The sequence below is a fragment of the Punica granatum genome, chromosome 6 (assembly GCF_007655135.1).
Source record: "Punica granatum isolate Tunisia-2019 chromosome 6, ASM765513v2, whole genome shotgun sequence".
Taxonomy (NCBI): Eukaryota; Viridiplantae; Streptophyta; class Magnoliopsida; order Myrtales; family Lythraceae; genus Punica; species Punica granatum.
This window is the reverse complement of record NC_045132.1, coordinates 7,762,101-7,787,965: the sequence shown is the minus strand read 5'-3', so window position 1 is coordinate 7,787,965 and position 25,865 is coordinate 7,762,101. Positions and strand designations below refer to the sequence as shown.

The window sequence follows — 25,865 nt, the reverse complement described above, 5'->3', positions numbered from 1 at the left end:
GCTCACAATGGCATGAATTGTAATTAAATCAATTTTGAAGGGCATTTAGTCATCAAAAAAAAACTTTAAGGGTATTTTATTAAATGTGAGTATTACAATTAGAAGGATTTTTAGGTATACTTTTTAAGCGAATTTAATATTTTTGCTATTTAAAAAGTGCTTTCCCAAATTGCTTTGAGTATGGGGAATTGGAAAATCCAATTTTTTCTTCAAAATGGAAAGTTCGTATATATACTGAGTATAGGTAAGTAAACATATATTTTATTTTACGGTTTTCCATTTTTGAAACTTTTAGTAAGGGAATCATGCCTTCCCTATTCAACCGGGTCGTGTATTGAATGTCAATCCAACCCCAAATTGAAATATTATTAATTTAATTCCTCCCTTTGTGCAATCAAATCAAACATAATAAGAGCTGCAAAATGTAATTAGAACTTACATATATCCTAATTTCCTCTCAATTCTATTTCCATTCAAAGCAGGGCTAATATTGCTTGCCATCTATTACCGACCCCCGCGCACCCAACCCATGTACTAAAATGCAATTTCTATTTTTGTGAAGGGCTCATCTGCAAATTAAACGAGTCACGTGCCGTTTTCAAAATTGGATGGGATGGCCGCTCACCACAGTGTCTGTCGAAGAAAGAGGAGCAAATCGCAAATTGCAAGCGGACTCTGTCCCATCCCACACAGACAGACAGACAGACAGACAGAGCATCCAATCCAATCCCATGGCTTCCGACGAGATTCCTCGGCCTCCTCTCAAGGTTCTTCCTTTCGCCCCCCTCTCCAATGGCTTCCGTGAATCCCTTCGTCTCCCTTCCTTTTCTTTCGGTTTTCCCGAGCAAATGTGCGCGTGTGTGTGTACCTGTTTAGCAGATAATACTGGGTTCAAAATCCATGGCGCGCCGTCAAATTTTAGCTGAAATGGGATACGACTTCACTGTCATGGTTAGTTAGTTGTTGAAACGAGAGAGATTGGTGTTGTTCGATTGGATTATGATTATCTCATTCGTTGTCGGAGCTCCAATGCCTTAGTCTGCTTCAGACTGCAGATATTGATGAGAAAGCTATCCGGAAGGAGAATCCCGAAGAACTCGTCGTGGCGTTAGCGGAGGCCAAGGTATTAAGCTTCTATCGTATATGATGCATTTTTCCATTGAAAATGCATTTCTTGAAGATGAAGTTCTTGGTTTTGGTAATGTAAATGAATTTATTCCGGATACTGTGGGATAGTTTTATGGGAATTATGGGTATGGAAGCATGCAAGGAGACAATAATCAGTTTTCAGTGATTGTAGATGTTTTTCTTGGTGAGCCTTTTTGAATTCTTCTGACCGCTAATTGAATTCTTCGGGTTTCAAACTTAATCGATGAAATAGTCTTTTTTGGTGTACTTAAAGAGTATGCTTTCCCTTGATATCTTGTGTTTCCTATGTATTGACGAATGATAGGAAAGGATGAGAACTATCAGAAAACTGCACTTCGAATGTATTAGGACGTTTTCCTCTTCCAGAATTTTTGTCCCTGTTTGTGGAGAAGATAGATCAATCATTGATTTGCAGCTGGACTATGGTTTTGTTCTAGGCAGATGCTATCATCTCAAGGCTCCAAAACACAGCACACTCGAAGGAGGATGCTAATGCAACACTTCTAATAACAGCAGATACAGTAAGTACATTATTGTAATTTGCGTTTTGCTTTGATTGTATGGCAGCTTACTGCAGACATTTGATGAATCATCTCATGCTTGGAGCTTCCTTTACCAATGAATATCGGATCATCAGAAATATTTTATTGTATAATAATAAAAACCCAACATGCATTACAAGTGCTCGAACGCGTGCATAAATATTCCAATCACATTTGATCTCTTGCTTAACCATGCTACATAATATGATAATGTTGAACTGATTTTCGTCTCCTCGACACCTCAAAATTGTATCTATTAACATATAGTTTCTCATATCATGAGTTGATAGTACTGAAAGCTATTTTGGATTGTTGTGTTGATTGATTTTCTTGAGGTGGTGGTGTACGAAGGGACAATAAGAGAGAAACCTTCTAGTAAGGATGAAGCACGAGAATTTATTCAAGGTCTGATTGGGCGACTTCGTTCAGTATAGTGCGAGCTATAGGTGAAAGGAAGGTTTGATTGTGACAGCCCTATCATTTTGCAGGTTACTCTGGGGGTCAAGCAGCAGTAGTAGGATCGGTTTGTGTGACCAACCTGAAGACTGGGATGAGAAAAGTGGGATGGGACCTGGCAGAGGTACTACCTTCTATAACCTGAAAGTTACATGCAACCCTTAAGTTATACCCGAGACAGAATGTAAAGTGAAAGTACTAGACATGACAGTTCCACATTTCCTGCTGATAGACGTCTATATTACACTTATTGACGAGTGACTCTCACGAATTCTACTCTAAGTCCATGGAAACTACATGGGCCCATAGACTTAGGTAAGTTCAGGCCTCTTTACAATTGCTTACGGGATTGGCCCTACCACATTGGACAAGTAACAAGGACTGGACTTAAATTTGAGATGTGATGCCATGTTTGCGGCCACCGTTCACGACATGATTAACCAACAAAGATTGTTGAAGAGTGATGAAGAGAAGGTGGCTTAATTATAGCACTGATTTTACCAACCATTTTCAAGTACTATCCAGTCATGAAGGTGAAGTTGCTTTTAGAAGCCAAGGCTACTAACCTGGCACGAGATCAAACGGCTGAAAGAGCAAGACATAATTATATAAACTAGTTAGAGGATAAAGTTCGGACACCCTGCACACATATAAAAGCTATGGAATGAAGGGCATCAGATGAAGCTCACAGGGAGAATTTGTGGTTACCTTTGTAAACTTTCGACATCTCGTGTGGAAGCTGCAAATTTGCTTGTCTTTTACTTTGTCATCAATATAATATATATAATGCATTGGGGCCTATACTAGCAAATTCTTCATTGTAGTTCCGTGCTTGTAAGCCGTGAGCTCGTTCTACCATAATGTATTATTCGATCCATGTATAGCAGGTGGTAGTCGTGTAATGGAATAAACTTATTCATAGCAGGAATTTCCTCTTTCTATTTGTGTCTCGATAGTTGATGCTCTTGTTTACTGTTCCTTGCTCTTAGGAAAATGTAAGTCAATATCTAGTTCCCTTGCATTCAGATTAATGGCCTGCTTTTTGCAGGTATATTTTTATGAGATTCCAGCTCAGGTCATTGATAGCCTGGTAAGTGAAAACTGCTAGAGAAAGACATCCTTCCTTGAAAACATCTTCGTTTTGTGAAAATTACACAAAAGTACAACAGCCTGGTTAGCTCAGATCAATAGTAGCTACTCCTCGTAGATCTCAACTTATTTTTCCCTCTTGGGAAGATGTGCTCAAATATCTTTGTTATTACTGTGTTTCTTTGCCCTCAGATTGATGAGGGAGTCACTCTCAATGTAGCAGGAGGCTTGAAGCTTGAGCATCCTCAGACTTTTCCGTTTGTTAAGGAAGTGGTACTCTCTCTCTCTCTCTCTCTCTGCCCCCGCACCAACCTGCAATGGAGCGTGAAAGTGGCTTTCCAGTTTTGAGAAAACAAATTTGCAGAATGAACTGATAAACCAGCTACGCTTTTGAGCAACTTCCTTTTACTGTATCAAAATAATTCCTGATTCGATTGCTTGGCTTGAAAGCTTTGTCTGTCGACTAGCCAAAAGACAATCACAGGATTCTACCAATCATTTGATTTTGTTCTCTGATTTGGTCACTTGTTATGGCCTTATGGCTCTATTGCAGTTGGGGGCTGCGGATACTGTAATGGGACTCTCCAAAGCTCTCACCGAACAGCTTATTGAGGAATCTCTCTGACACCCTCTGTCATCGCCATCACAAATCTCGGCATTTCTTTACAACACACAAATATAAGAAAATTTTGCAACATCTGAAGTTGCTCGATTGTATGCCAAAGGCAAAAGTTAAAAATAATTTTACCTGACAGGGATATATACACATTCGTATGCCCTGTAAATGGCAATTGCCATTGAGAATCTGAATTCTGGAGGATAACTCTGCATTTAATTTTTTTTTTTTAAACAATTGAAGTTGTAAGTACAAATTCATCAGGATGCTTTTTGCTCAGAATCAGCCATTACACCTTGAAGTTCACCACGATCACTCTAAAACTGACACAATTTTGATCCAAATTACAAATTTGACTAAAGAATTTCACTCTATATTGAAGTTGACAGGATCAGATGGTGAGCAAGTGAACCCAATGGTTGCTAATCAAGCATATAGATATGAGAGGCGATGTCCTGAACCAACCAATCAAATCCCTCGAGAAGACCCCCTCCTGTGTAAGCACTGCATCCCACAATATTCCAGTGCCTGCTCTTGTCCATTGCTTCCAAATTCAGCACCTGCAACAAACAAGATAAACACAAAAATGATAGCACAGATTTAAGAAAATACAAGGAGGATCAGCATGTATGTCAATTCAGCATTTTTCAAGCATCTTTTGTGCTCCGGATACCAAATATTTGATGGCATGGCACAGACGAAGACCTTTGGTCTGATAGCTTACTTTTGTGATTTCTGATGGAGTGAGAGCACCTTTAATGTCCTGCTTATTTGCAAATATGAGAAGAGATGCTCCTGATAACCTCTGCCACATGAAAAACAAATATATATATATATATATATATATATATGTATGTATGTATACACACACACACACACACACACACAAAGGTCAGTTCTTCTACTTAGAAAAGATCCAGCAAAGAACTTGATATTGCTTGAAAGAGAATTTCCACAATACAGTTCCAATTAACACTCAGAAATTTCATTTATATATGCCATTCTTGAAATAAATGATCCATTAAACAAATGCAGTAACTCTTACCTGAGTGACAATACAACACTAAGCTATATTCGTATTATGATAGAGAAAGTAGAACAGAATATACCTCTTCCTTTAAAAGATTGTGCAATTCCATTCTGCAGTCATCTAGCCTTCGGAGATCTGAACTATCAACTACCCAGACAAGGCCATCTGTTTGCTCAAAGTAGTTCCTCCAGTATGATCTGATCGTTTTTTGACCTCCCACATCCCATATGTTAAGGGTATACCTGAAGATCATATCGGATAGGGTAGCGAGATAATAGGGATTCGACTTGTGCTGTAATAGCTTCAACTCACTCTAGTCCTGTTGGCTAAAGTTTTTGATATCCAACAGAAATTTAATATAAACTAGTACGGAAACTTCCCACTAAAGAGCAAACACATGCAGAGTAAGGTCAGAGAATTGACAAAACTCATGAAGATTGCTAGCAACAGGAACAGCAAGAATGTTTATAAATGGTATCTCTAATTTATGAGCTCGTACAGAGACTTTACAAACCCAGATAGTGGTAAAGAAAAAAAATGCCATGGAAGAAAAAAAGAAAACATTATGCAACTAATTGGCATTTCACGAGTAATCTTACAAAACAAGTTATCCGAATGGCACATCTTGCAATAAGTTTAACCTCAGTGATCTCTAGAGTTAACTCTGTCTTTCCATGTTAAGGTTCTGAAAATTCCTCGGATATGTTTCTCATCGAAGTAGGAAACACATTTTCCTCGACAGAATTGATCCATTTCCAAGTTCCCCAAATGACCAAATCGCCTAAGATGTTCAACAAACTGCCCAATTGAACTGTAAATTCATCGACAAAGCAACTTCTGACCAAATCCTTTGCAAATTCTATTTTAACTGAACTTCAATGCAAGACACTGAAATTTCAAGAAGTCCATTTCAGAAATCCAATCAGTAAGTTAAAAAAAAAATCACGAAAGTAGAAGAGTTAAATTTACTTCTGATAGGAGATGGTCTTGATGTTGAAGCCGAGTGTCGGGCTAATGACGCTGGTGTCCTCCCCATTGATCTTCATCACTATCGTTGTCTTCCCCGAATTGTCCAGACCTCTGCATTTGTTTCACATGAAAGTGAAAATCGACAGATTAATGGCCTCACAGACACAAGTGCATGGACGCGACAGACTAGCAAGATGAGAGCCTTACACCATCAAAATCCGCATTTCTTTTTCTTTTCTTTTGATCTTCCGGATAATGCTGAGTAGACCCATCCTGCTACCACCACCTTCTTTGCAACAAGTGAGCTCAAGAACGAAAATAACAACCGGGTCCAAGGATCTTCTGATGAATTTCTGATCTCTCTATTGAGCTGCAAGAACCATTCTCCTTTTCAGTTACAGAACCAGGAGAGGACTTTCATAAATTCATAATGGATAAATTCTTTTAGTCCTCATGCTTTACCTACTTTTTCTTTTTCGTTCTTATTCATTTCTTATTTGGGTCACCAGACTTTGATGCTATAGTTTTGCTCAAATTAGTCCTATCAATTTGAGCTGACGCTGCCCCAGATTATGCCACTAACACAATCATATTTTGCCCGATGGCTCATGTGCATTGGCACACAAGTTGGTAAATGCCGACGACGCATGGCCTGTGCTCATTCGGTCACTGTTCATCATCTCCTCCCTTTTATCTCTACTATTCATGGTATTTCCTGAAAATTTGCGGCATCCACTATTCATCGATGGGATGACCAGTTCTCTCAACTTTATCTCCCTGAGTTTAAATGATCAGGCTATTCACTACCAACGAAATCTCAAGGGATAAAAAAAAAAACCCTAATTTTTTGTTCACTTGTTCAAAGGTTGATTGTTTAAACATTATCATTGAAACAGAAAGCAACCCAATATTGGAAATTTTGCCCCGAAATTCGACCATAAAATTAAATTTAATTCTCTGCACCCCTAACAAAAATCACCATCTAGATTCGCATAGATATCCTTCTTTATAGCTCAGGATTGTTCAACACAGGAAAGTAAGAGAAATGAAAAGTATATAAGAGGAAACTAGCAGAAAACTGAGACAATTATGTAAGTCAACATTACGATCATAGCTCCTCTTCCTCCGCTTTCATGTTCTCCTTTATGTCCCCTCTTCCCCCAATCCATCCTCTAACTACAACTCAAGCAGCAAACCGAACCTTAAACTGTGCTGAACTGAACTGAAATAAGCCCCAATCTACTTGTTAACCTAATGCATAAGGATGCCTAAACAACAAATTTGCAGCAAAATCTAATTCATTTCCCCAACACAACAGACCCTAGGCTGAGCTGAAATGAAGGGAATATAACCTAATTAGCATCTAGACTCAGAGAATAAGAATGCCTAGTGCATGAAGAATGGACTTACACAAACCAAAATCCCCCAAGTTGTTCGCTGCCTCTTCGATTCAATCTGCTGAGTGGAAAGGAAAATAACCGTGCTTTCACTTCAGTAAGTGTCGGGAGTGTTAAAAGGCATGGGGGAAGTCAGTTTCAGAATTTGCAAGGTCCCATAAAGTGGTACCAAACTGTTAAGGAATTTGAGACTGGTCCTTCAACAAATAGCTTATTTAAGGATATGGTCCTAAGAGAAACATATTGTTACTAAGAGACATGAAATAGACACCGAGATTATTTATTGACTCAACCTGCTCTGCCTAAGTCCGATTTTAGGATTCTATCACATTCAAAACGAATTCCAAGTCCCCATGTGCCCTATCTCAGTAGTGTGAATTCCTAATCCTAATTTGCCTACATAAATAGATCTAAACATTCAATTCATGATTACAAGTTATGAAATGCATGATCAAAATGGAAATGAATACATGCAAAGGCGATGCCTAACTAAAAGCTAAACACATAATGATCTGTGAATTTAATGTAAAGAGTATGCAAAGTGTTAGCTGATAGCCTGAACTCATGCAGATCTAACCTAAACAGGGCTATAATGACATAGGATGCAAACGATGTGAATGTAATAGAATGGAAACATTGGTGCTAATATGAAATCTGCTCTACTGGACAGTGCATATCAAACTTGTACAGAACTAAGGTTAGCCTAAGACAGTGTCGCATTGCTTTACACCAGTTATCTGATGAGGATGAGTCTAATCATAATAAGGGGGCCAATGTAAATCCTAAGCTAAGAGGTTATAACCACAGATTAGACTGTTAACGGACGGTTATCTTAATTCTGGAATAATGATTTGTCCAAATGTTTTGGCAGGAAAAACTGACTGAATACCGCACAACTCCTAAGATGTATATGCAACTAGCAAGATAAACGAACAGGACAAGCTCAATGAAAGAGGAAAACAGGTGAGGCACAGAAGTAAATTGATGCAATCACCATCTATGCAAAGCAGCAGCAACAACAGAAAAGCAAGATGCTTTGACCGTGTCCAAAGAAAATATACAGCGTCCTCCCATCAGACCCCAAAAAAAAAAAAAAAAAAAAAAAAATCCAATCGGAAACACAATCGTATTCACATGAAAATACTATTTAACGGCGGAATCCGAACTAAAGGGTCTACAAAAGAGACCATAACAGTGGGTATACGATGCTATGCTATCCCGATCAAACCAACCATAGAACTGGCTCGAATCATCATTTATGAAGCAAGCGAGTCAGCAACAATAGCACAAAGTCTCTTCTTTGCGAATGATAATGAATCAAGGATCACTATTTGAAGCGCCAACGACAATTTCACGCTTCAAAAGCAAAAAGGGCGAGTGGGTCGTACCCATCAAATCAAAAGGTGTCGGAATGGTCTCCTAGGTCCTTGGACTGTCTCGGAGTTGGATTCCTCCTCAAGAGTTGATGATCCGGAACTGAAACACGGACGAAGGTGATCCCCTCCCACCTTGGGGCAAACTGCTGCAGCCTGCAGTTCAAGGAGCTGCAATGGGGCCGAATTGGGGTCAAATGGGACCCAACTTCGGAGATGAAAATCCGTTCTCCGTTTGAATAACGACACGCCTTTCTCGTTCTCCTACTGAATCTCACGAAAATCCTTCCGCTCTCAGCCAGGCGAGAGTGAGATCAGAGGATGGCAACCGGGACTGAGAGAGAGAAGGGAAGCAGCCGGTTTCCTTTTCTTTTTTTTTAATTGGATATCCTACAACACGATATTTTTAAAATTTTCAGTGCATGACACATATTGCATTAATTTAATCAAATTTTATGATATTTTAAATTTTTTTTATGTATCACGACATCAATTTTTTGTCAGTTTCTTCCTGAAAAGATGACCTAACCGATATTGTGGACCCACCTTTGCACAGCTGGACTTTTTGTGAGATCTACTGGCTTCTTCCCGTGATATAAAATGTGCAATTTGGTGAAATTAATACTGTGCTACATTGTGAAAATTTTTAAAGTATCATGCTATACTATGAAGAGTTTCAAGGCCCACAAAAAGTCTAGCTGTGCAAGCATGGGCGAAAAGCATTGACCATGTCAGCTCTCCATTAGTAAATTGACAGAAAATTGTTGTCGTGCTATACCATGAAAAATTTCAAAATATCGTGCAATTTGGTGAAATTAATACAATATGTTCTATATAGTTTTAAAAATATTGTGTTGTACGATGAAATTAACCCATTAACATTGCTAAAAGAAATTGCATCAAATATTGTTAAATAAAAAAAAATACACCAAAAGAAAATATTGCCAGTAAAAACCACAGAAAAACTCACCCCAAGTGACCAAACAAAAAGAATATATATATATATATATATATATATATATAATTTGATAATTGAAAGATAAAGAAAGATCCACGCTTCCTTGATATATTTGAAAATTTTAGCATTTTAGATACCATTTGGTACTTGAGTTTTTCCGATAATAAACTCATTTAGTGCTGAGATTTATGACAGAATCATACTTGTCAGTTATTTTGTGTAGTATAGATTCATATTGCAGTTGTACTAAACTTTACCATAAATAAAAGTAATTAAAAGTTAAAATGTCTGATGTAAAGTAAAATATATTTATATTATATTAATACTAACTCATCGGGCTTGAGCAATGAGAGGCCTCCATTCGTTAATAATAACTTGTCACGTTAGCTTTTTCCCTCTTGTTCCATCACATTCTCCGAGCAGTGCCTACTCTGCGTCATAGTCGGCATTGCCATCACCATCGCGTTCTGCTTTGTTATCCCGTCCAAGTTGACCATGACCTCCGTCGGACCATTTGGACCCATCCCCCCGTCAAGCTGGTCATCATATGGTTTTGTAAATTGATTGGATTTGATAAAAATCCGTCCGGTTTTCATCCTTTTTTGTGGACTTAAATTAATTGATTTGCTTTGAAATAGGGACTGTGGGGTTGTTCCTCAATTTGTTTGGTGTTACTAGTCTAATGCGCTTGCAGCTCTTAACATGCTAGGGCTGGCGAAGTGCGTCGAGGCCAATATCCTGCTCACGAGCACAACCGAGTTCTACGGTGATAACTTGCACCTCGTCAAGCTGGTTATCATATGCTTTTTTAAGTCGATTGGATTTGATAAAATTTGTCGGGTTTTCATTTTTTTATTGAATGAAATTAATTGGTTTGCTTTGAAATAAGGACCGTGAGGTTGTTCCTCAATTTCAAGAAAAAAAAATTGGTATACGATTAATTTAGAGACAGTCTTGAGGAAATGATGGTTGCGACGTTGCACTTCAAGTTAGTATTGTGAGTGAAGCTTTAATCTTAATGACCATGTGAGGAGTTTGTTGTATTTGAATTAAGTATATGACTGAATATGAAATATTTGTATAATGTGGATTTTGTGAATTGTCTCAATTTGTTTGCAAACTAAAGAGATTCCCTACACAAAGTCGCGAGGCTAAAAGAATTTTCAGAATTTTTTTTTGATGTTTTTTATTGTAATCTTAATGGATCAATTAACGTAATTGCATGTGCATTCTTGCTAATTATTAGAGAGTACATCTCAGGGGCATTATTTCACTTTTATTCCCTTTCTATCTCTTCTATTAGTTTGTAATTCCTGAAGTTCTTGATAAATTTTGAATTACCAGTGCAAATACATTTGACAAATATACAACACGATATAGTTGTAGGATCAAATCCCAATGCATGTCTTTAATTATTTAAAAACCTAACATGGTAAAAGCATATGCAATTTCTTAGTCTATCTTTGGATCTACTATAATTCTAAATGGCTGCCGAAGACGCAGGCTAAATAACTAGTATTTAAATATTTTAGTATTTTATTAAGTACTTAACGAAGTACTAAAATTTAGGGAAAATATTACAAAAGAAAAAAAACGGAGTACTGAAATTAAATTAATTTAATATTTCTACTTATCAACCTTAGTGTTTATATGGACATGCAAAATACCTGCGTTTGATTTGTAAGTAATATTTTAAAATTATATTTTGATTTTGAAAAAGAGTGTATAAATGGTTATGTATGAGGCCCATTCTTTGACTTTGTATGAGTTATGTGATTTTGATTTTAAAAAAGAGTTGTATAAATGGGACCCACCCTTTGACTTTATATGAGTTATTTTATTTTGTTGTGAATAGAATTTTGTTTTGTTGTGGATAGAATTAAGTTAAAGTAAGATTTTAAAATTCGACTATGAATCCAAACAGAGCAATATGTCTGAACTCAGTCCTAAATATTTGAAAATTTCATTATTTTAAATACCAACTAAATACTAAAACAAATTGTGTTGAATTGTAAGGTAAATAATTTTTTTGGGTATGTATCGTGGCATGAATTTCGAACCAACCCATGTTAGTATTCTTAAGTAAGTATTTCACCGTACTTATAAAGTACTAAAAGTCTGAAACAATTTCTGAATAATTAAAAATTTTAATTGTTCAAGTTTCAACGTATTTAGTACTTTTAGTATTTCAACGTACTTGAGATGTACTAATGTTTAAACGAGATATAATGCATATTTTTTAATTTCAGTACCCAACTACGTTTAATAATGAATGTTATTATATTCTTTAAATATACTTTTAAAGTTTTAAGCATCTAAAGCAAAGTACTAAATATTTAAAAATTTTAGTATCCCGATGTTTATAGAAGTCCTAAAATAACTTAGAAAGTATTTTATTTTTATATACTTGTTTAATCATTCTTAGATTAAAATCATGTACTATTTTTCTGAAGTACCAACCTATTTCTTAAAAGTTAAATTCAATTTTTCTATATGCCTACAATTTTTAGTAATCTTTCATATTTGAAGGGCATATACATGATGTACCGGGAATTTCTTCTATAATAAACATTCTAGCTTATATTAGGTTTTTCCTCAACTAATTCCAAATTAGTTTTAAAAAGCCAGTGTTTTATTTTTATTATGAAATCGAGAAAGAATTTATAAATTTAAAATTTTGACTTGCACTTTATGTAAATTTATACCAGCAAAAAGTTACATATTGATAATTTTTTAGCAAGTTAATCATAAACTCCGCGTTTACAGAATCCTCATTGAATATCTAAAAACAAACATACATTTTTTACTTTACAATTAGCAATTTATTTAGATGTACTTACTTTGAATTTTAATTAATATTTATCATTTTACTAAAAAAGGTAAAAATGAACGTTGATATATTTATACATAGATAGATATGAAAGTATATATGATAGATAAATTATTTTGAAGGTTCAATTTTATACTAATAATTTCATTGTTTAATATCAAGTGACCCGAAAATAAAGAAATTGATCTGTCTGACGAACACCTTAGTAGCAAAGATTACCTTTGTGATAATTAATTGGTAATGCCTAATTAATTAATTGCAAAGGCTACCTTCGCAAGAGATGCGAGTGCTTAATCAGCATGAAGTAAGAACATGTGATTATATAAAGGTTAGACAGTGATGAGAACTTGAGATTTTAACCAACACGTCATCCTCATGCCCGAGTCGACTCTTACATAGAAGATACACATATGTTCTCTTCGACGGTGTGTTTAGGACCAGCATCGACAATCCGTACATCGGCTATAACAGTATCTCACCAAGAGTTCAGTTCCCTGTAGCAATTAAGTGGAGTATCGACACAACCGTGACAATTGCATATAACCATTGGATTAATTGAAATTCACCTAAGCAGACCACAAGCTCACAACACAATGACACAGCCCCCTTTTTGCTAAGTCTTGCAAGTGAATGCTTACAGGAAAATTGCATCGCACTTGCTTTCGTCAGTGTTACATTTTATGCTAAATAAAACTTGACTCGAAGTAAATTTACACGTAAAACAAAATTGGAAGAACAAAACCGCAGAAAGTACAAGTTAGATTTTCCCATCTCACTCGACCGTCTCGAACACCGTGCAGCAGGGAAACGATGCGAGCAGCCAATACAGCACAAAAGCTGTTAGTCAGCCCGGATTTGGCTCGAAAAGGTTTGAGATATCAAAGACATTCTAATTCATGAGCCTTGGTGCCTTGAGAAAATATACGCTCCTCACAAGGCCCTTCCCGAGCTCACCAACAGTCTTGAGCAGATCGACTGGTGCTTTAATTCCCTCATCCTCCTCTTGTCGCCCCCGTTTCTGAAAGAAGCAACGATACAAAGGATTTTGGTTGAAATGAAATGATGATATGTGTAAGACTGATATCAGGAGAAAAAGAAAATTTGATAACCAGAGGTTACCTTTGAAGAAGCTTTCTGCCAAGTGAGCCCAATTGCGTCGCCTCCCAAAGAATCATACCACATCTTGAACATATCATGGAAGTCTCTCTGCGATATTTGCCGGAAAACAGTGCACATCAATATCTTATGAAATATAACATCGCATTCATATTTTGAATGGAACTTACCTCCAGATCTCGCAGAAAGCACCTCAGGGGATCAAAGTCCACCATAACCTGGTTCTTGATTTCCTCCAAGCTCCCCTTCAAGTCCAATGGTTGAAGGAAGGGGTGAAAGGCCTTGCTAGCATTCCCCTGAGCAACGTGTCTACCTGTCCCGGAAAAGGAGACTTCCCCTTAGCGTTAAAACAACTGCAGCATTCCCCTCAGCATATCTATGTCTTGTTGATATGAGAATATAACTTTTCTAAATGACTAAATTATATGATCAATTTAAATATCAAATGACTTCTTCTACATATTACTTTACATTCTCACATGCACTATACATTCATCTACTATGAGATTTGATTAATTCTTATTATTGAGTTCCACATAGAGGTCTAGTTGGAATTGCAAAATACATACCTTGGTGGAGTTCAGATGGAAAGAGCAGGCGTTGGGGGTAAGGTAACCGATCCCGATGAAGAAGGATCACAGCATCGTAGTTGTTCAAAGGAGTCCTGAAAAGACACTGCAAGCCAAACGGTAAATCTTCACATTATAGCATCACAGAGAGAATGGAAGACTCAAATTTCCAAGCAAATGAGTCCTGCTCACCTCCCATCTGTAATCATCATGCTGCTCCTGCAATACAAGCTTTGACAACAGGTTTGCGCTGCTTCTTGCATAGGCCGCCATCCTCTTTAGATCCTTTTCACAATCACCACATCATTTAGCCAGTCAATAGGCCGAAAGCACTAGATCTGAGGGATGAAAATATTCTTAAATAGCCCATGCAAATGGACAGTCATTCAGTCCTATTTGCAATGGGGTTGTGTATTGCTCGGTCAGGTTTGGTTTTACTCCAGACAAGAATCATACTAGCCTCAATATACCAACCTAGAGAAAAGGTCTTCTCCAGTTTGGTTCTTTATGCTTGTTTCGGCCATTGAGACTGGGAGTACTTTAAATAGTGCACGAAACCACATTGAATCCTAAATCCAATGCGAGTTGATTTTCTAATGTCAAGCCCAAAAATAGACTAGTCTGTCCCTATGAACCTAACACAAAAAAATAAAAAACCGATTAATCCCAGCTCAGAGTCCGCTCTTTTTTACTTTGCTGTGCCCACCCACCCCTGATTCATGGCAGGCCATTCAGTTCAAGCTGATAACTATGATTTTGAGATGATACCACAGCATAGGCAATGCTAAAAGAATGATCACCCAAACAAGAGCAACAGAGTCACAATATGGACATCAACATTATTACTTCAGCATCAGATCACCTATCTCATAAATCAGCCTAAACAAATTGTTTTCTTGTCCAATGTTCGGAAACAATATTAACATTATATTGTTGGGTATGACTTACCGCAGAATTAGGAGATGATCCAGTCCAAGCTTCTGATGCCTTGTCATATACAGTAGCTATAAACATTGCGGGTTCCACAGCCTGTGGATTCTCCTCATAGACTCTTCTGCTTAGGAAGAATTTCTCCTGGAAAGTAGAATGGTAGTTCATAACAACGGAGAGGGGAGAGACGAATAAAGTCTGGCGACAAACTGAATTCACTGCATGTATTAGTTGCTCAACTTCACAACTCACATTTATTTCTTTCTCATCTTCTTGTGTCAAGTCATTATTTATGTCAACAATCAATGGAGAGAACATCCAGTTGTAGTCGGCTAGTAGTCTTAGGAACCTATTCTCCAACAAGAAGACACGAAACATTGCGCATCAATTTAATAGAAATATATGCTTGAAGAAGAATCACTTTCACAATGGAAAAAATTTAGATAACAGTCATAAGTTTGGTCTCTATGGAAACCAAATACAATTTATTTGTCAGCAGGCATGCAAGTTGAGGCATGAGCTTATACAACGTATACATCTAAATCTATATTATTGGAGAGCATTATTTATCTAGTAACTTCCAATTCTAAGATACTACTTTAGATATCAAAGTAAACGTTCTTCACATATATATAAAAAATACATCTATTTATTTCATACTCCCATTGTAACTCTAATAATTGGCCAAGAAATATTAAATGGTGAAAAGTCACGAGGAAACTCAACCTCAAGAAGCCAGTGATCCGTGAGCAGGGAGCAGAAAATGGGAATGGCTTCAAAAAGAGATAAGCCACCAACAGCTCAACTGCCTCTTCTACAAGGCAAGCTGAAAAGAGATGCGAGGCAAACCATCTTTTTGCAAGTCTTCAGCGTGAATAAAATGACAAGAGGCCACAAATCAGATTTACTTGGAAAACAACGTTGAAACCACTTATATGAATATCAATAGAAGATCTATCTAATAATGGACTGTATATAAAAATCTAAAAAATTCTTAAATCATACCTAACAATAGGCCCGTAAATGGGCTGACGTTGTAGCAAGCCATTAATCATACTAGCATGCTGGCCGCGAATGAAAAGTGCCTTGTCTGTAGATGAAATCTTCTTCGCTTGATTACCTGCTACTGCCAATTCGCAATTTTCAAAAATCGTCATCATTAGACTTTGATAGTCGTAACAATTGAAAATAAAGTCATATCATGGAAGGAGAAAACTGACCTTCGCGGTTCAACAAGCTCAGCCCCTTTTCATGCAAAATTTTAAGACGAAAAGCAAATCCAGACACTAAAATATCTACATCTTCTTCCGTCGCAATGCACGTCATCCCATAGTTATTTTGGAGGCTGCAATTTTGGATGTAAGAAATTTAGGGTGCAGTTAGAAATTGCTTCCAAACATCTTTCTAAAACCAATTTTTTTGGTATAAAGAACATTAGCCAAACAAATTATTTTCTTCTTCGCCCCCCCCCCAACGAAGGGCAATTTGAGGTTATTACTGGAAAGACCCTTATTGTTTCAAATCCCCATGATTTTGCTGATGGGTAATAATAACTCTTTTACAACACAGAATAAAACAGTTGCCCTCAGAAAAGTTAATCACAAAGAATCAAGATGACAAACATAATTCGCAGATAAAAATCAGATTGACCTACCTCTCCCCAATTTGAAGAAGAAAAGCAGTTTTCGTTTTCTCAATTGCTACGTCATCCATTGGCCAGTTCCCAGAACCTTCCAACTAGTCGAACCAATAGTTCACTATTGAGTAAGAACATAATAAACTACGACTCATTGTAAACATTTATGCAAAGATAATCAATAAAAAAAATTTGACAGATACCTGAATCATAACCTCTAGCGGCTGAATGTAGGAGGGAACAAGCTTTAACTTCCTTGGAAGCTTGCCGTTCTCAATAATCAGTGGATGAGGTTCGGGAGGAGAGGCAGAAGTGAACCTGAATGCTGGGATTGCAAGCACAAATAAAGTAATGTAGCTAAACACATGCAAGGAGTAAGCCTAGAAAAACTTCAGAAAGTGCAAGGCAGGAAAAAATACATGTATGAAAAAAATTTCAATGAGTTATGAACCAGCTATAGAATGCTACATTATACTTCAGTGAGTTGACATAGGAATGAAGATTTTATGTTTACAAGAAAAAGAAGGGTATCTAACAGATATTACATGGCATATAAAGCATTTCATTTCAAAGGAAACATCAAAGAAATCTAAGATTTGCATCGAAACTAGTAAAACACAGATTTTGGGGGATTTGTACACATTATTGATCATCATTTGACCATCTAAAAGAATTTAGATTTGAATGAGTACTCACATATAAGTAAGCTGAAAAAACTAATGTGACTTTGATGATCAACTTCAGAGCACTACATCCAATTGCAAATTACAAGTGCATATAAGTGACTTTTTCCCCATCCAATCTCCCACTAATTTGAGAATTTCTCGTACAAATCTTAACAAAATATGAGAACTATTGTAAATATATTATTACGAATAGAAGGCATCATCAGAGAATCAGGAGCAACATATTTATGATTAATGCAAGGAATTAGGGGCAACCCTGTCTCTCTGCAATAACAAATTACAACATATTGCAAAATAAATGACTGAACCAAATAAAGAACAGAATAGTCCTACCACAGCTAGCACCAGGAACAAAGAAGCAACCATAGAGCAGCAAATAAGAAATAAGTATTTAGATAGGAACACAGAATTTCATAATATTTTAAGCATGAAAATGAATATAAGTTACTAATCTAGCAGACACAAAAATATAAGGGGAAAAAGTTATTATAAATATTGATACGTAATTCCTTTCCAAGTGGGGAGTCCATACCTGAATTTAGAGGCTGCACACTGGATACCTTCAAAGGTATATCTTCAATATTACGCAAGCGCTTGGATAAAATTTCGAATGCTTGCGTTAAAGTTCCAGAATATGAAATCGGATCTGAAACAAATCATCCAAGTATTATAAACTTTGTAAAAAGAAGATATGACGCAAACCACACCAGTTGAAATTCAGATAAGATTACCTTGAACTCCATAAAGCAGTGCAAAATCCAGTTGATCCATAAATGGTATTATATCATCTTTCGAGAGAGAGAGATGCCGAGAAAGTACATATTCAGTGATCCTTTTTACAATGAGATGTCTTGTCCATGGTTCACTTTCCCACACTGTAAAAGAGGAAAAGCAATATATCAGGATCATCTACAAAAGAACTTCCAAGCAGCAGGGAGAAAAAAAAAAAAAGAAGAGGAGGAATTTCACATTATATGCAAGAGAATTTATGGGCATAGTTTTCATAGCACGAAAAACCAACCAAGCCATGTGTTAATGGGTTCAACACACTTAAAAACATGTAAGAACATATTAAGAATAATTAATGTATAAGGTATCATAATGTCATTAAAATTTACACTTAATTCAAGGAATGACACTGATTAAAAGCAAGTTCTGCCCACTCACCCCCAAAAAAAAAAAAACACTGGTGTAAAGCGTAAACCTACCCATCCCAATAAGAATCAACTGGTTCTATGGGTTTCACTTTATCCAGTTTCCTCAAAAAACAGACCCGAAATCTTGTTTCTATATCCATGCCTCAGAAGCTAATATCAAAGACGCAAAATCCTTTTCCCTTACCTGTGCTCTCTGCAATTGTCCCATCTTTGAATCTTCGCAACTCAGCCTTCTCACCCCAGAATGTTCGGAATTTGAGAGCCTAAAGATATATAAAATGTCAGCTACAAACTCATGCAAAGATACATTAATGTTGGACATCAAAAGAACATGTACTTACCTCCTCTTTGTTTTCAGCATGTGGACCAATATCAACCACCCTAAAGGCTTTTTCCACCGAATTCAATGAAACTCCAACAAATAATGGCTCCGCACCAAGTGTGGATAGACCCTAGAATCATAGGAAAGGAGCCCTTCAATAATTGTATACAACAAAATAGTGCCACTGTTTGGTTCCATAGTTTCCATAGCTAGACAAATGGAGCTTCAGATTCCTGGTTTCGCAGGTTTAGATGTATGTTCATAGGGTCTAGCCAGGTTGCAAAAATTATACAAAAACATCATAAAAAACTTAGGTATCAATTCACTAAATTTGAGGTATTGGAAATCATATAAAACAAGCTCAAAGAATCCAGTTTAAGGGGATGATTGTTTGTCAGTAAGAACCTAATGGTGGGTTCCCATTTATATCCCACTTTTCCAAGACGCAGACCACACAGGGATCCACTCCCAGATTAGACTGGCTTAGGGTTCATCAAGCAATCTGGGCCAGTTTCATAAACTATGCATTTAGAAAATTTTCTGCAGAGAGCGTTTAAATAATACCATTAATTCATTACATTTTCTATACTGTATTCCAGCAGGGTATTTCTCCAGGTAACACGAATCATTTTTGCTCTGTCCCCCAGTCCATGGCGTAGAACCTCATGAACTTTCTCTTCGTACATTCTCCAACATTCACTGTCTAAGCAAACTCCTGATGCATAAACCTCCTTGTGTCCCCTCAAATTAAGCCTACATAAGAAACATGTCAAAGATATGTCTAGGAAGAAAGAGCAAGTGATTTAGAAGAGTACTAATGGTGCACAACATATTCATGCCCAAGCCATTTTGTATAAATTCCATCTACTAGTAAATAGATGGGCCATGGAAGTCCCACCTAGCATATGCACTCTGTCATCATGCCAATATAATGAGATTGCAGTCTACACTCTATATTTAAACAGATATATTTCTTTTTTAACTAACTCTTACCCGTGAACTAACCTTTAATAGTAACTAAACCATTATTGGGAGACAGATAATGCCTTTGCAATCAAATGACAAGTGCGATTACGAACCAACAACCTGAAATGTGTTCTCCCAAGTCGACAATAAGTACTAATTTTGATGAGAAAAGGTCTGGGATTTTCTAAAAGAAGCATGTGAATAAAATGAGACACTGATTCTTTCTGTGTAGTAACTGAGATACATACGGTCATATAATCTGCAATCATTTCTTGATTAACAAGCTCAATAAACAGTTCCTGTTGGCAAAGCATGTCACTGCATATAACAGTGTCTACATTGCAATGGAAAAGTTGAAAATATTATATCATTTATGTTTTGGGTGAATACATTATATCATATTTTACCTTATGCAAAGATCAAACTTAGCAGGGTAATCCAACTTCATCATAAGATATTCCTCAAAACCACCATCTCTGCACTTCTCCATGCATGTAAGAGTCAAAGCAGTCTCCTCTTGAAGCTGAAATGTTCACGAAAAACCATTACTTTCAAAAGGTTGGTACTGTAAAAATAAGAAAGGAATCAATTCTCTCCTACCAGGCATATAAACCTGGTGTCACAGTTATCGAGATATTATTACCTCCAGAAATCCATTCTCCGATACACGAAAAGCTATATTAAACGGAGCAGATGCATTGCAAATCACTACCGGGAAAAGATCCACAATTTGTGTCCTTTCCTGCATCAACAATACACAGAATGAATAGTATATACACTAAGCAACAATTCTGAGAATATGTCACCAGTATAGCACAATTTTGATAGCATAGCATGAGCTTTTGGTCAAAGAATTCCCTTATTCAGCAGAAAGTTTTCTGCAATTTTGCCCCAAAAGAAGTGCAAACAATCAAGGCATGAGTGTATGACAGGACTACAGGTTGGCCATTATCAAACAGTCATAACATCATCCCAAACTATATGGGTAAAGTTCTGGTTTTCATCTGGGAAAGAAATGCCCTACGCAATTGAAAGAGAGGCACTTGTCCTCCTTCGACATGCCTTACCTCCTTCGGGATACCGTTCTCCCCAAGTGCTTGAAAGTAAAGCCCACGTTTCCACAATTTTGAGGTAGCTGTAAGGGGAGGGTGAAGAGAAAAACAGAAAGAATGTTATCATCGTCAAATAAATACTATGGTATTAGATTATACAAATATCAAATGCCTATGCTTCACTGCAGGTTTTTTTTTTAGTTGACTACACCGCAAATATGTAAGAAGTTAGTTGGATTTTATTAAACTACTTACATAATTGAATAAAATAATTAACAAGATAACAGAATCAATTTATATGCTTCAAGGTAATTTTATTTATAGGATCGTATTTTTGGATAATATTAGTTCGCTTTTTGCGAAAATATGGTCCCAATATATTAGCTTTTACGTCATCAATTGCCTAGTAGAATTTCCTGAAAGAAAAGTTCTATATTTATAATTTTATAATGAACATAACTATAGCAACAATATAGAGGAAATATTTCAACATAACAAAATCATTTTATCTTTCTATGAAAGTTGAAACTGGGTAAAGTCAGTGTAATAGCTAGTTTCAAGATGAATTGATCAATCACTAATAAAATTTTCCAAAACTTTTTCCTTTTCATTTTGTTTTTCTTTTTTTCAGCAAATATCCTATGCAAATAATAGCGAAAGAAAGTAATTGCTGATTGTTATGATTGATAACATAAGAGCTATAAAGACAAGAAATTTCATACTTCAGTTATGCTTTACCAGTCCACATTATGATTAACAGAGGTACATCATCACATAAAGTTGTACATGGACCACTAAGAAATTTTTATTGCATTATAAAAGGGTAGGTTTTCCTTCTGAACTCCACTATAATTTTCAAAACTTGTTTGCCTATAGCATCACATTGTTTGGGAGGAAAAAGAAAAGAAAACGACCAGTTCGAGTCAAGTCCCATACTTTTTTCATTTACAGTTCCTCCACAAAAATCCAAAAGATCACAAACTTCATGATTGTCTATGAAACTTTGACGGGTCTGTTGGTCTTAATGGGTTGCTCCAACACGTTCAAGCAACGGATTTACTCAAAAAATTGGAAGACGTAAGAGCTGCAGCCCCTTCGTCAATCCTTTTATCTCTTTTAGATATTGAATATAGTCCTCTTGTATATGCCACAACTACTAATGTTTCCTAACAGTTCTATAGATAAATAAAATTAATCAGCACCAATCAGCTCTCTATCACCATTTTCCATGAAAAATCCAGCTGGACAAACAATGCAGGTAACTGGAAATAGTAGTAGGAGCAAGCATACCAATGAAGACAAGAGTAACACGAAAAATCTGCATGGCCTTCATTGATTTGTTAATCTTTTCATGATTGGCCAAGTATGATAAAATTATAGAGATTAGAAATCCATTTAGACTATCGTGCATGTACAAGGAACTTCTCTGACGAGCCCACGCCTGCATAAATGAAAGTAACTTATTTTTGTCAAGCAGCCATACTAAAATTCCACCAAAATTAAGTCCATCAGAACTCTGATTGTACCTTAAGCAAAATTAGCGCATCTCTCAAGCTCTTCCATTCACGAAAAGTTCTATTCACAAATTCTACATTCTCCTCCATGAACATATCTTCAAGTATGCTACTATTGTAACGAGGTGATGCTTGGAAAATGCCCTCTACAAAGACATTAAGAATATTCTATACAGTTAATGTACCACCATGTCGAAGTATTGATAGACAATGTCATATGAAACTGTTAACAAGATGACTCTTCAGAAAAATCCAACCTTCACAAAGAGACCGGACGTTATTGCGCTTCAGGTTCAACTTGGAACTGTCAAACACGGATGTAGCTGTAGGAATAATTCTCACAGAAAAACCAGGAACTTCAGCCAGCTTAACGGCTGCATACCCAAAAATATAAATCACAACTTCAATTAGCATGTCCTCATCAAACAGTCAATTCCAGAGAATTGCTAACTTAAATGTAAAGCAGAATATGTATACATATATGGAAAAATATACCTGGATAGACAACTAATATAGGTTTTCGGGCCTCATTTTGTAAGGCAGACCATTCAACGTTACTAAATAGTTGTGACAATTTCAGGTACTTCTTGATTACACAGATATACAAGCATCTCTTGGCAAAATACCGGTAGTCCAAATAATCCGTCTTGAGAAAGCAGTCCTGACAAAAAATTGATTTGGCAATGTCAGCAGTTACTTATACATCTAATATAACTCTTTGTCTAAATGATGTTGAATGAGCACATCTACGACTATTGTCTTCTAAAGTAAGCGTGGCTCTCTATGATGATATTAATGGCAAGACCTAAGAGAAAGTACAAGAGACTATTCACTGCTTTCATACCTTTGGCATACGTAACATAAGGTCCACATTTACATTAGGCTTTGCAATCCCTTGTATGGCATAACTCCCACCAATTTGCAAAGACTGAGGTTTCTTAAACTTGAACTCAACTTTGTCCGCCCCAATGTCCCTCACAAAGCCCGGAGCCAACTCTGCAGTAACCTGCCCAATTTACATCGCATTAAGAAATGGCAATCAATGAGAATTGGCACATTTTACCAGAAAAACGGAATATAATACAAAAAAAGAAAAAGAAAAGAAAAAGTTTACTGAGCTTCTGGTGCTTGGCTCAGCTAAGATTAAAAACATGATCAAACCAATACATACCCTTTCCTTGGCTCCGCTAAGGTAAATTATATGGAGTCCTATTGTTTCACTAAATTCCAGACATGGAACATGCAGTTTGTGAGGCAATGGTCAGCTGTTCTATTTAGTATACCAAGACATCATTGGAGAATACATTTGCAATTGCAGCTAAAGAATTTTTTTTTTCTCATTTTCTATATCATTGTCTGCGATGCCTGCAATCCAGAATCGATACTTTCACTTCCTTGGAACCATACAGCAGAAGAAGGGGGGGGGGGGGGGGGGGGGGGGGGGGGGGGGGGGGGGGGGGGGGGAAGCTTAAAAATTGGTGTGTTTTAGGATAAAAGAATTTTGCTTCCACTACTATATTAGTTCATCTGATTCTTCCTTCTCTTTCCTCCATCTCTTGTATTTCAGTTATTAATCTAAATTCAATTTGGGAAATCCTACCGGAGCCGGCCTCCACGCAATTAACAGCGGAATAGCGGAAGAAGAATATTGAAGAAGAAAGCGAACCTGCAAGTCATCTGGGATTTTGCCAAGGGCGTCTCGGATGGCGGAAACGGTGTCGTCGACGAGCTTCGTGAAGGAGGGAGAGTAGTCGACCTGGACCTCCTCGAGCAGCTCATTCACCTTCATGTCCATTGGGTCCATTAACGCATCAAGCTCCATTTTTTCCGTCTTCTTCAATCTTCTCTCCGTCAAAACAGCTGAAATTACAGCTCTAGGGTTCAATTCGTCATCAAAACAATAGCTCTAAGTAGGGTTTAAGGGGGGCAGCGACTTGGGGGATGTCAGGGTTTAACGAGGGGAAGAAGACGACGAGACCCGATTGGGGTCGGGTTGAGGGATTCCAATCGGTTCAATCCGAACGGAACCCGACTTAACCGAACAACCGAACCAACGAGAGGAGCAAGGAGGGAAATCGGGAGACCGCGGTCGAAGTGGGTGGCCACCGGGTTGCCCTCATTCTTTTTTTCCCTTAAATATTTGTTATATTTTGATATATATTTAAATTTTTAACGCTCACGTTAGCAAAGTTAACTGAAAATGTAACTATATGAGCAACGTGAAAGGTCGAGAACAAGAGAAGCAAAAAAAGAAAATGTTTTAGGACCAAAATGACAAAAAAAGGTCAAAGATTAAAGACCAAAAGAGTTTTTTCTTTATAGGCACTTAATTGAAAAAAACTCAATCCTAGGTCCATTTCTTGATGGGGGAAAAGACACTTTTGGTCATGAAAATTGAATCTCTACTTAAGAGATGAGATCTTCAAATCATATTAGAACACACACCACACACATATATATATATAATTGATTATAGGATAATTAATATGATCATAAAGGTAAATGTTGTAATATCATAGGCATAGAAAGGTAAATCTATTATAGGAGATACCTATATATATATATAGATAGTTGTATATTACACAGGAAATAAGGTTAGAAAAGTAATTTTTAAATATTATAAGGGCAGAAAGTAAATGTGTAGGGGGGGGGGGGGTTTTGAAAATTGGGGAACTCAACGCAACGCAACGCAACGCACGGATCTTCAAGTCAACATCACAAGCAGACGGGGGGCAGGGGGGAAAGGGGGGGAACCAGGCAAGGGAAGGGGAAATAGGAAAGGCTCGCAACGAGGCAGGACGGGGTCATAATTCAACAACACAAGGAGGACTTAATCAGGACTTGCTCTCAATTATTTATTACTTTTCACACTTTTTCTCATAATTCAACAATACAATCATTACAAACCAATTAAAACAAAACTCAACTCAACTCAACTCTAAATCTAAACGCACTCTAAATAACATTGAGGATTAAATGATACTATCTCATATATATATATATATTATTTACATAAATTAAATACAAATAGAGTGACATAATTGTAAATATACATACAATTAAGTACCATATATACTAAAAAAACAATATTTTATTATTATTCTCAAAACTTAAATAATTGTATGAGATTTGATTAAAATAAATAGTTTGATATCTCATGAAAATAGTTGAGTCATTTTAATTTAGCTAACTTTACATATATATAGATAGATAAACTTGACTAAAATTAATGGTTTAATTGTCTATATGTCTTATGGTCAATATATATACCTTAGCGGAGAGATATTATGCTCATATGTGGGGAGAAATAAATTACGATCAACAATTAAAATTGCTAAGTACGATAGTAAAAATATTAATTTCCACCTCCTAACATTAATAAATCAGCTATAAAAGATAAACCTACTAATTGTTTGAATTAAATGGTCTCATAATAGTAATTTTACCATCAATGCGAATGTCAAACAATAAAATTTTACCATCAATGTTGTATAATAAATGAGGTATA

The 25,865-nt window shown here is 36.5% G+C and overlaps 3 protein-coding genes across 8 annotated transcripts; 1 reads left to right on the top strand and 2 right to left on the bottom strand.

The window, feature by feature from the left end:
* The first annotated feature begins 622 nt into the window (after window positions 1–622).
* LOC116209932 (7-methyl-GTP pyrophosphatase) lies at window positions 623–4,586 on the top strand. Of its 3 annotated transcripts, XM_031543693.1 has the most exons (9): window positions 633–767; window positions 877–951; window positions 1,049–1,123; window positions 1,587–1,670; window positions 2,027–2,096; window positions 2,180–2,271; window positions 3,196–3,237; window positions 3,429–3,509; window positions 3,790–4,586. In XM_031543693.1, the coding sequence occupies exons 1-9, from the start codon at window positions 732–734 to the stop codon at window positions 3,859–3,861; spliced, it is 627 nt and encodes a 208-aa protein (XP_031399553.1). In that variant the 5' UTR covers window positions 633–731; the 3' UTR covers window positions 3,862–4,586. The 3 variants fall into 3 exon arrangements, with proteins under 3 accessions (XP_031399552.1, XP_031399551.1, XP_031399553.1); XM_031543692.1 differs by lacking the exon at window positions 3,790–4,586 and having other exon boundaries at window positions 623–767; window positions 880–951; window positions 3,429–3,752; XM_031543691.1 differs by lacking the exon at window positions 3,790–4,586 and having other exon boundaries at window positions 631–767; window positions 3,429–3,752.
* On the bottom strand, window positions 4,063–9,016 carry LOC116209939 (ADP-ribosylation factor-like protein 2). Of its 3 annotated transcripts, none has more exons than XM_031543704.1 (7): window positions 8,637–8,999; window positions 7,262–7,309; window positions 6,059–6,221; window positions 5,852–5,962; window positions 4,962–5,124; window positions 4,577–4,657; window positions 4,063–4,412 (listed from the first exon to the last, which is right to left on the bottom strand). In XM_031543704.1, the coding sequence occupies exons 3-7, from the start codon at window positions 6,121–6,123 to the stop codon at window positions 4,275–4,277; spliced, it is 558 nt and encodes a 185-aa protein (XP_031399564.1). In that variant the 5' UTR covers window positions 6,124–6,221; window positions 7,262–7,309; window positions 8,637–8,999; the 3' UTR covers window positions 4,063–4,274. The 3 variants fall into 3 exon arrangements, with proteins under 3 accessions (XP_031399564.1, XP_031399565.1, XP_031399563.1); XM_031543705.1 differs by having other exon boundaries at window positions 7,262–7,306; XM_031543703.1 differs by lacking the exon at window positions 7,262–7,309 and having other exon boundaries at window positions 8,637–9,016.
* Window positions 9,017–12,926: 3,910 nt separating this feature from the next.
* On the bottom strand, window positions 12,927–24,460 carry LOC116209915 (nucleolar protein 6). Of its 2 annotated transcripts, none has more exons than XM_031543671.1 (26): window positions 24,024–24,460; window positions 23,202–23,363; window positions 22,853–23,018; window positions 22,615–22,731; window positions 22,370–22,503; window positions 22,134–22,284; window positions 20,859–20,926; window positions 20,435–20,533; window positions 20,199–20,314; window positions 19,404–19,578; window positions 18,845–18,955; window positions 18,688–18,766; window positions 18,078–18,221; window positions 17,879–17,992; window positions 16,864–16,985; window positions 16,679–16,761; window positions 16,245–16,369; window positions 16,030–16,150; window positions 15,751–15,888; window positions 15,277–15,373; window positions 15,043–15,168; window positions 14,287–14,379; window positions 14,095–14,200; window positions 13,696–13,838; window positions 13,529–13,615; window positions 12,927–13,427 (listed from the first exon to the last, which is right to left on the bottom strand). In XM_031543671.1, the coding sequence occupies exons 1-26, from the start codon at window positions 24,177–24,179 to the stop codon at window positions 13,299–13,301; spliced, it is 3,162 nt and encodes a 1,053-aa protein (XP_031399531.1). In that variant the 5' UTR covers window positions 24,180–24,460; the 3' UTR covers window positions 12,927–13,298. The 2 variants fall into 2 exon arrangements, with proteins under 2 accessions (XP_031399531.1, XP_031399532.1); XM_031543672.1 differs by having other exon boundaries at window positions 16,030–16,144; window positions 24,024–24,179.
* Window positions 24,461–25,865: the final 1,405 nt, after the last annotated feature.

Excerpts from the sequence above, each read along its gene's own strand:
- LOC116209932 (XM_031543691.1), top strand. The coding sequence starts at position 732 with ATGGCTTCCGACGAGATTCCTCGGCCTCCTCTCAAG. Across the intron at positions 1,671-2,026 it reads TTCTAATAACAGCAGATACA|GTGGTGGTGTACGAAGGGAC; the intron begins GTAAGTACATTA and ends GATTTTCTTGAG. Across the intron at positions 3,238-3,428 it reads CTCAGGTCATTGATAGCCTG|ATTGATGAGGGAGTCACTCT; the intron begins GTAAGTGAAAAC and ends CTTTGCCCTCAG.
- LOC116209939 (XM_031543703.1), bottom strand. The coding sequence starts at position 6,123 with ATGGGTCTACTCAGCATTATCCGGAAGATCAAAAGAAAAGAAAAAGAA. Across the intron at positions 5,125-5,851 it reads AAGACCATCTCCTATCAGAA|GTATACCCTTAACATATGGG; the intron begins GTAAATTTAACT and ends TATGATCTTCAG. Across the intron at positions 4,658-4,961 it reads ACAATCTTTTAAAGGAAGAG|AGGTTATCAGGAGCATCTCT; the intron begins GTATATTCTGTT and ends TTCATGTGGCAG.
- LOC116209915 (XM_031543671.1), bottom strand. The coding sequence starts at position 24,179 with ATGGAGCTTGATGCGTTAATGGACCCAATGGACATGAAGGTGAATGAG. Across the intron at positions 15,169-15,276 it reads AAGATGAGAAAGAAATAAAT|GAGAAATTCTTCCTAAGCAG; the intron begins GTGAGTTGTGAA and ends TCTACTTTCCAG. Across the intron at positions 13,428-13,528 it reads GGCAGAAAGCTTCTTCAAAG|AAACGGGGGCGACAAGAGGA; the intron begins GTAACCTCTGGT and ends TGCTTCTTTCAG.